Below are 9,682 nucleotides of genomic sequence, written 5' to 3' on the forward strand. Positions count from 1 at the left end.
GACAAGGAGAAAAGAGGCCAGTGATCTCACTCAATGATCTTTTATTATTGTTAATATTAATGCTAACTATACTAATGTAAGATGACTAATATAAGATAACCTTTGAAAACCTTGTATGCCAGTCTTAAATGTGTGATATTTTCCCATGGATTAAATCCACTAAATATTTTAACCTCAGAGGTGATATGATGACATATGCATTTCAGGAAAAACCCAATGACTTCAGTGTGGAGAGTGATTGGAAAGGGTATAATAGCAAAGGCAGAGAGATTAAGGAAATAATCCAGGTGAGAGATGTCAAGAGTGTGAACTAGGCAGTGACACTGGGGGTTGAGAAAAAAGAGTGTATATAAGAGAGGTTAAAAATAAAGTCAATGGTAACTAGTAAATAAGTAAAAGAGATGAGAGATAAGAATGAATGAGGAGAGTTTCAAGTTTTTACATTGGAATGGATAGGTAATGTAATGGATAAGTATTTTGATGTAATTCAAAAAAAATTGGACAAAAAAGAGCAGATTTAGGAAGAATAAGTGAGTTAATTCTGTCTTGAATGTATTGTGTGGTATAGATAGATATTTAGGAAGCAAATGAAAAAATGGATTTGTGTTTCAGCTATTTGACTTAGAAACATAGATTTAAAAGAAATTAAAGTATGTAAATAGTTAAAACCATGAAAAAGGATGAACTCAGTCAGAAATAATGTACAGAATAGGGGAGCAAGGAGAAGATAGAACTCTGGAATCAACAACATATAATGGATCAGTAGATGAAGAAAGTGGTGGGACTACATATACAGGAGAAACGACTGTAGAGTGCTATGTTATGGAAACTGAGGGAGACTAATTTAAAGAATAAGAGATTGATTTACAGTGTTCAGTAATACCAAGAGGTAACAAAGAGAATCCTCTCAAGTAGACAGTTCCAAATTATAAGTAACTGAATGGTAGACTTTAAACATGTCTCTAAAAGCAGTATGTGCTTTCTCTTATCTCTGAATGAAACTAGACCTATCTTAATTTAGACATGTGGATGTCTCAGCTTTAAAAAAAAGTATCTCAAGAAAAGGAAATTTTCTTTCTCGTCTCTTTATTCCCTTTATTCCCTTGTATTTCAGCTTAAGCCTCTTTCTTCTCATGAAGATGGTAGCCAGATCTGGAAAATGTGAAAACTCATCAGAAATGGAGAAATCATGATTTTATTTTCTTCTTTCTTCTCTCTCTGTGCCATTCATGATGGCCCTTAGTAATTCCAGCTGGAGGCTACACCAGCCTTCTTTTTTCCTGATTGGCATCCCAGGTTTAGAGGAAAGCCAGCATTGGATAGCATTGCCACTGTGTGTCCTTTACCTCTTTGCTCTAGTGGGAAATGTCACCATCCTCTTCATCATCTGGACTGACCCGTCCTTGCACCAGCCTATGTGCCTTTTTCTGGCCATGTTATCTGGCACTGACCTGATCCTGGCCTCTTCCATGGCACCCAAAGCCCTTGCAGTGCTCCTGGTTCATGCCCATGAGATTGGGTACACTGTCTGCCTGATCCAGATGTTCTTCATCCATGCATTCTCTTCTATGGAGTCAGGTATACTGGTGGCCATGGCTCTGGATCGCTACGTAGCCATATGTTACCCTCTGCACCATTCCAGCATCCTGCATCCAGGAACCATAGGGCGCATTGGAGTAGTGGTGCTGGTGCGAGGATTGCTTCTCCTCCTCCCATTCCCTATCCTATTGTGGAGACTTGTGTTCTGTCAGGCCACCGTCATAGGCCATGCATATTGTGAACATATGGCTGTAGTAAAACTTGCTTGTTCAGAAACCACAGTGAACCGAGCTTATGGGTTGGCAGTGGCACTGCTTGTGATTGGCATAGATGTCCTGGCCATTAGTATTTCCTATGCCCTCATCCTCCAGGCAGTACTGAAGGTACCAGGCACTGAGGCCCGAATTAAGGCCTTTTACACATGCGGGTCTCATATTTGTGTTGTCCTGGTCTTCTATGTTCCTGGCATAGTTTCTTTCCTCAATCATCGTTTTGGCCACCATGTTCCCCATCACATTCATGTTCTTCTGGCCATACTTTACCTCCTTCTGCCCCCTGCACTCAATCCTCTTGTCTATGGGGTGAAGACTCGGCAGATCCGCCAGCGGGTACTCAGGGTGTTTTACATAAAAGGGTAAATATAAACATATCCCAATTATTTTCTTCAGAGGCTCCTGCCAAAGACACTGCCAGGAGCCCATGCCTGATCTAGGCTATATGAATAGAGGGCATTCCACATTGAGATGTCCTTCTAGCCCTACCAGTCTCATGGCAAAGTACTCAAGGACATTTAGTTCCATAGCCAATTGGGATGAACCGGGATAGCTAGATTAGTGAATATTTTCCACGTTCATTTTTTTGCTCCTGATCCCAACATTTTCTTACTCCTTGTGATGGAGAAACTTAGGGATAGGGTAAATTGAGGACTGCTCTGGATATGCCTTTTTTTTTTTTTCCTACCTTTAACCAAAGACTGTAACATCATCTGGAATGAGAATGAAATGTCCCAAACTTTGCTTGGTTTTAGTTTTGGAGTCTCCTTGAACCTTCTAAGTGCTGTGAGCTCTAGGACACTGGGCTCCTATGTAGCAAAACTGTCTCTCTGAAAGCATTTGAGATATCCACGATGTGAGAAAACAACTTTTATTGCAATATGGTTGTTACTCGTTTAGTTAAAAAAAACTTAAGTGGAGCAAGTACTGTAATAGGTTCTAGAAATAATGTTATGATCCTTATTTTTTAAAAATGTGTTTGTACAGTGGATTTCTTATTTAAAATAATTTTTTATTTTTTAATTACAGTCAATATACAATATTATGTTAGTTTCAGATGTATGACATAGTGATTAGACATTTATATATCTTACAAGTGATCACTCCAATGAATCTAGTAGCCATCTGACACCATACATAGTTATTAAGATATTATTGACTATATTCACTATGCTATACTTTACATCTGCATGACCAATTTGTACCTCTTAATTCTTTCCCTCTCTTCACTGATCCCCCAAACCCCCTTTAATCTGGCAATGCTCAAAATGTTCTCTGTCTCTATGAGTTTGTTTCTGTTTTGTTTGTTCATTTATTTTCTTTTTTAGATTTTACATATAAGTGAAATCACATGATATTTATCTTTCTCTGTCTAACTTATTTCACTCAGCATAGTACACTCTATGTCCATCCATGTTGTTGCATATGGCAAGATTTCAGTCTTTTTATGGCTAAATAATGTTCATTGTTTATATGTACCACTTCTTTGTCCATTCATCTATTGTTGGACACTTAGGTTGCTTCCATATCTTGGTTATTGTAAATAATTCTGCAATAAACATATAGACACATATGTCTTCTTAAATTAATGTTTTGGGTTTCTTTGCATGAATACTCAAAATAGAATTACTGGGTCCTTATTTATCTCTTGTTATAGGCTTTGTTTTAATGTCTCTTTTGTCTGGTATAAAATTGCTACCCCAGATTTTGTTTTTCATTTTCATTTTCATAAAATGTCTCTCTCCATCCCTTTATTTCAATCTGTGTGTATCCTTTGATTTAAAGTGAGTCTTTTAGGGCAGCTCCATAGTGTAGTGGTTAGCACGTCTGCTTTGCACACAGAAGATCCTGGGTTTGCACCCCAGGTCCTGGGTTCATGCCCCAGGTAGAGCCACAGGCCATACCCTCGGTGCACCAGGCCCCGTGTGCGCCAGGCCCCCCAGTTGTGCCAGGCCCCCTGAGTGCACTGGCAGTGCCAGGCCTTGGGTGCGCCAGGCCCCAGGTGCATGCTGCGAGCATATGGGAGGGGACACCCTGCCTTTAGAGATCCAGTTCTTAAGGGGAAATGGCAACAACCATGGGTCAGGGGTGGAAGTGGGAGGGAGGAATTAAAGAGGGGGAAAAAAATAAAGTGAATCTCTTGTAGGCAGCACATGTAAGGGCCTTGTTTTCTTATCCATTCAATTATTCTATGTCTTTTGCTTGAAGCATTTAATCCATTTATCCATTTACATTGAAAGTAATTGTTAATAGGTATATAGTTATTGTCATTTTATTATTCATATTTTTTAAATCTTTTTTTCCTTCTTCTTAAAGAAGTTCCTTTAACAGGTCTTGTAATACTGATTTGATAGTGATCAACTCCTTTAGCTTTTTCTTGTCTGGGAAGCACTTTATTTGGCCCTAGATTATAAATGATAGCTTTGCTGGATAAAGTAATCCTAGTTGTAGGTCCTTGCTTTTCATCACTTTGACTATTTTGTTCCAGTTTCTTCTGGCCTGCAAAGATTCTGTTGAGAAATCAGCTGACAGTCTTATGGGAGCTCCCTTGTACGTAACTAACTGCTTTTCTCCTGCTGCTTTTAAAATTCTTTCTTTGTCTTTAACCTTTGACATTTTAATTATGATGTATTTTGGTGTGGGCTTCTTTGGGTTCATCTTGTTTAGGCCTTCTGCACTTCCTGGGCTTGTAGATCTATTTCTTTTGTAAAGTTAGGGAAGTTTTCTTCAAATAAGTTTTCAATTCCTTGCACTCTATCTTCTTCTGGTACCCCAATGATGCAAATGTTATGCTTGATGTTATCCCTGAGGCCTCTTAAATTATCCACATTATTTGGATTTTTGTTTTTGTTGCTGTTCTGGTTGGGTGTTTTCTGCTACCTTATCTTCTAAATTGCTGATTCAATTTTCTGCTTCATCTTATCTATTGTTAATTCCCTCTAATGCATTCTTCATTTCAGTTATTGTATTCTTCACTTCTGACTGGTTCTTTTTTGTATTTTCTAGCTCCATTTTTATGTTTCCTATCTCTTTGTTAAAGATCTCACTAAATTCATCTACTCTTCTCCTAAGTTCACTGAGCATTCTTATTACAAGTGTTTTGAACTCTATATCTGGTAGAATGCTTGTCTCCATTTAGTTTAGTTTAGTTTTTTTTTGCCCCCAGAAGTGTGTTCTGTTCTTTCATTTGTGACATGTTTCCTTGTCTCCCTATTTTGGCTGTCTCCTTGTGTTTGTTTCTATTTATTAGGTAGAGCTGCTATGTCTTCCAGTCTTGGTAGAGTGGCCTTCTATAGTAATGTCCTGTGGGGCCCAGTGGCACAGTTTCCCTTGGTCACCTGAGCTGGATGATCCAGGTGTGTCCCTTGCATGGGTTGTGTGTACCCTCTCGTAGTTGAGCCTTGGTTGCTGTTGGCACATCAATGAAAGGGATTAATTCTCAGGCTGATTGGTTGTGAGGACTGGCTATGACCACAGTGGAAGAACTGTTTTGCAAGGGCTGACCCTAAGGAGCAGGATTTGCTTAAGTGGGGCTCTGTTGCCTGCCAAGTCTGACTTTTGGATGTGTCATCTGTGGAGGTGATTAGGTGATACTCTGGTGTGGTCTGAAGCTGGCCATCAGGTGTGTTGGTTCTGGGATCTCTTGGGAGGAGTTCTGATGCAGGCCAAGGTCAACGTCTGCTGTGCCAAGACTGGGACCACCTGATACGAGCTACAAAGTGATCTGTAGATGGTTGCTGCATGTGTTGGACTTGGAGGCACCTGGGAGAAACTAAGCTAAGAACTGAGGCCGGCTTCCACTAGTCCCAGGCTTGAAGCTGCTTAGCAAGAAGTATGGGGTATGCTGAAGTGAGTCGCTGCTTGTTTGAGGTTTGTGAACCTTTGAGAGATATTAGGAAAGTCTACAGCCTAAGCTGAGACAGGCTATCTATATGGAAAAGCTGCTGGAAGTGGCTTGGGTGGGCCTCAAAGTTGGGTGGGGCATGGTCTCAGGGAATTAGCAGGGCCAGGCTAATGGTGTTAGCCAGGTTGATGGAGACTTAGACTCTGTGCCTGTCTATACCTACACATGCAGATTTGATGGTGGAAAGGCTCAACAAAGGAACAATGGTATCTGCCAGAACTTCTGTCTGGGAGAAAGCTGTACTTCTGGCTTTTGCACCAAAACAGACAATTTAGTTTTCCCCCATATGTCCCTGATGACTTTTGAGCTACTGTCCCAGAGCTGGAGCTCTGAGTGAGTGAGATAGTCAGCAAGTAAGTCCGTGTGTGAGTCCTTTAAGAGAAATGCTTGAGACTCCAGTAGCCCCCTCTCAATCAGGCACCATCTCCAATGGTTTTTACAGCCAAAAGTTATGAGGATTTCTCTTTCTGGCACTGGAATCCTGGGCTGGGGAGCTTGGTGCAGTGCTGGGACCCCTAGCTCCTCAGGGGGAACCTCTGCAGTCGAGAGATCCTTTTTGATTTTTAGCTGCCACACGTGGGTGTGAGACCAGCTTGATTTTTGTCTCTGTCTCTCCTACCAGTCTTGAGGTGGCTTCTTATGTATATCCTTAGTTATAGGACTTCTGTTCAGCTAGACTTTAGGTGATTCTCAATGATGATTGTTCTGTAGTTTAGTTTTAATTTTGAGGTGGTAGTGGGTGGAGGCCCACACATTGTATATCTACGCTGCCATCTTGACTAGAAGGCTCACGGTGGATTTCTTTTTTAAAAAGTCTGTATTCTTAATTTATTGCATTTTAATTAATTTTTCTTAGGATAAAGAGAGAATAAGACAAAGTATTGAATATACATGTGTTTTATAAGAATTAATTTAACAAAGCAAAAGTAGCCATGTAATTATTATTCAATAACTACAAAATGTTCTACAGTTTGGGGCTGGTAAACATAGCTTTATTCATAAATGTAGAAGTATTTATACTACTTGAAAATGAATTTCTTTTTCTGAAATGTGGATATGGAGTGAGGTAAATTAATTCTCCCATTTCTGCTAACAGGAACTGGGTAAAAACTCACAAGAGAATTGTCACAATTGGTGTATTACATCCTTTTTGTTGAATATTGCCCTAAGATTTGGCTTAACTTTTTTGTGTGCCTAAAATATAACACATTTTGTTTAGTCCTGGAAGAAGTCAAGTCAGTGCTACCTACAGTAGGATGTTCAGGTGAGGAGAGGATCCTATCTTGGATTTGATAGTGGTAGGAGAGTGGAGTGGATAGTTATTATTTTCACTTTCTTTGTAAATTTTACTCCTTATAGTTTTCTGTTACAGAGTTTGAGTGTTAAGTCTTTAATTTGGTTGGCATATGAGAATGAATTAAGAAGGAGTGGTATGAGTTGTTCTTATTGCAGGAGGAATTACACTGTCATCACCTTGTTTCTAGGTCTAGGACTAAACTCTGGTAAGTTGTCCTGGAAAAGCCCAGGCTATGGCATATTACATCCATTGGAAAACAACTTTCTTGATCCTAGAGGTACTTAGTTTTGGTAAGTTATACAAAGAGGCAGTATGTTCTCTCCTTCCACTTACACCACTTGCTGAAACTTGGAATGTGAATATGATAGTGTGATCTGAAGTAGCTTCCTTCAATCATAATATGGAAATGTGTGCTGAAGATGGCAAAGTAACACTATAGAAGAATGTGTGTTCCTGTGTTATGGATGCTGTCTTGGCCATCAACCCTAACTTAAACTTGAGGCAGAAATAAACTTGTATCTAGTTTAAGGTACTATAGTTTTGAGAATCTTTGTTGTAGGCGACTAACCAATAGTCTAACGAGTATATATTTTTCATTTCAGATCTTCCAAGTGGGATACGTGTGCTTCCTGAAATATATATTTTAAAATTTCCTTTTGAAAAGTGTTTTGGTTTTTGTCTAAAAATTTCTACTTTACACTCATTCAAATTTACTATCAGAAGATTGTTTGTATTATTTTCTTATTGTTTTATTTGTTACTGTGCTTGCAGTATATCTCCTATTTCATTATATTTCTATTTCTTCGTGACTTCTCTGTTTTCCTTGATCGCCCATGATAAACACTTAGCAACATTATATAAGTACCATGCACTAACCGATTGCACCACTAGAACTCCAGATTTAACAATATTTTAAAAATATTTAAATTTTAAACTGTATAGCTATTCAGCTAAATGCTAGCACTGGCTCTTTGGGTTAAACTCTTTAAATATTTTCTGCTGATTTAGATTTATTTTTCTACCACCTCAAAAATGCATTAAGTTCATTTTAAAAAAAAGTATTACATATTTTATAAATGTCTTTTTTTCTACATGAACACTTTTCTCTAATGGATTAGCTTTTCTGCTAGTTTAGCTTAATCTTTCATTTTTATTCTAATTTTCCTTAAATATTTATAGATTCTTATTCTTATCCATCTGTTAATACTATGAGAATTGGCTTGGGTAGTTGGTGTGCATTTTCTCCAGGGCTGTGAATTTTATAGCTTTTGTGCCTTGGTTATAGGACTCTGCCGGTAATTGTGCAAGAATTTTCTGACAAGCAGAATTTCCTGAAGACTGTCAAAAAAAAAAAAAAAATGAAGTAGTGAAATGGGTTCCATCTCTTTTGCTAGAACAGATAAGTTTTTATGGTTGAAATCAGAGATGCAGATTTGTGGAGATTCCTTTTCATGCTTTTTCTCTATTTCTAACCTGGAGAACCCACCCTACCTTGGAACTGACTCTAATTCTCTCTATCTGGCCCCACTTCAATGACAGGGTTGAAGATACAGAGGTATCTCCTTCATTTTATATAGGGAGCTGATTTTCTTATCACTGTGTACAAAACTGACCCAGCTGTTCTGGCAATACAAGAGCAATTACTGCTTCAATTTGCTAATGTATTACTCTCTATTTCTGTTATCATTTCTATTGATTGATTCTAACCTTGTTATATTCTCTTCTTATATGGACTTCTTAATAAGAACATTTCCCATCTTTGTATTAAGCTTTAACTTCTCCAGTTCTTCTTTCTCTAACTCATAATTCTACTCTCTACACACACATATATATATTAGTTTGCCAGTTTCTTCATTTTGATTTTTCTATAAATTCAATCCGATCTTACTTATGAATTCCAGAGATATCAGAAAGTATCCAATCCTAGTATACATCTCCATATTCTAGTACTGTTATTGAATTATTCTCATTTTAAGTTTTATTTAGTCATTAGATTTCAAACTATATTACAAAGCTATAGTAATTAAAATAGTATGGTATTGGCATAGACACAGACACATAGATCAATGGAACAGAATAGAGACCCCAGAAATAAATCTATGCATATATGGATAATTAATTTATGTCAAAGCAGCCAAAAATATGCAATGGAGGAAGGCTAGTCTCTTCAATCTTGGTGTTGGAATAACTGGATATCCACCTGCAAAAGAATAGCAATGGATCCTTATTTTATATCATGAATAATATTCAACTCAAAATGAGTTAAAGACTTAAATATAAGACCTTAAATAATAAAACTCTTAGATTAAAAAATAGGGAGTAAACTTGACATTGGTCTTGGCAATGGTTTTTTGAATTTGACACTAAAAACAAAAGCAGCAAAGGCCAAAATAAACAAGTGAAACTACATCAAACTAAAAAGCTCTGCACAGCAAAGGAAATCATAAACAAAATGAAAAGGTAACCTATAGAATCAGATAAAATATTTGCAAATAACATCTGATAAGGGGTTAATATCCAAATTATATAAAGAACTCATACAACTCAATAGCAAACAAACAAACACAAAGAAACAAACAAATGAAAAAACAAAACCAGCCAAATAAACCGTCTATTAAAAAATGAGCAGAGGATTGAATAGATGTTTTTTCAAAAAAGACATACAAATGG

General features: G+C 37.6%; 1 protein-coding gene across 1 annotated transcript; it reads left to right on the forward strand.

The window, feature by feature from the left end:
• Positions 1–1,220: 1,220 nt before the first annotated feature.
• Positions 1,221–2,177, forward strand: LOC105309110 (olfactory receptor 52L1-like). The gene has a single exon (XM_011385204.2). It carries the CDS (start codon positions 1,230–1,232, stop codon positions 2,175–2,177), a length of 948 nt encoding a protein of 315 aa, XP_011383506.1. The 5' UTR covers positions 1,221–1,229.
• Positions 2,178–9,682: the final 7,505 nt, after the last annotated feature.

The sequence above is a fragment of the Pteropus vampyrus genome, unplaced genomic scaffold, assembly GCF_000151845.1.
Source record: "Pteropus vampyrus isolate Shadow unplaced genomic scaffold, Pvam_2.0 Scaffold671, whole genome shotgun sequence".
In the NCBI taxonomy this organism is placed as follows: domain Eukaryota; kingdom Metazoa; phylum Chordata; class Mammalia; order Chiroptera; family Pteropodidae; genus Pteropus; species Pteropus vampyrus.

Excerpts from the sequence above, each read along its gene's own strand:
- LOC105309110 (XM_011385204.2), top strand. The coding sequence starts at position 1,230 with ATGATGGCCCTTAGTAATTCCAGCTGGAGGCTACACCAGCCTTCTTTT.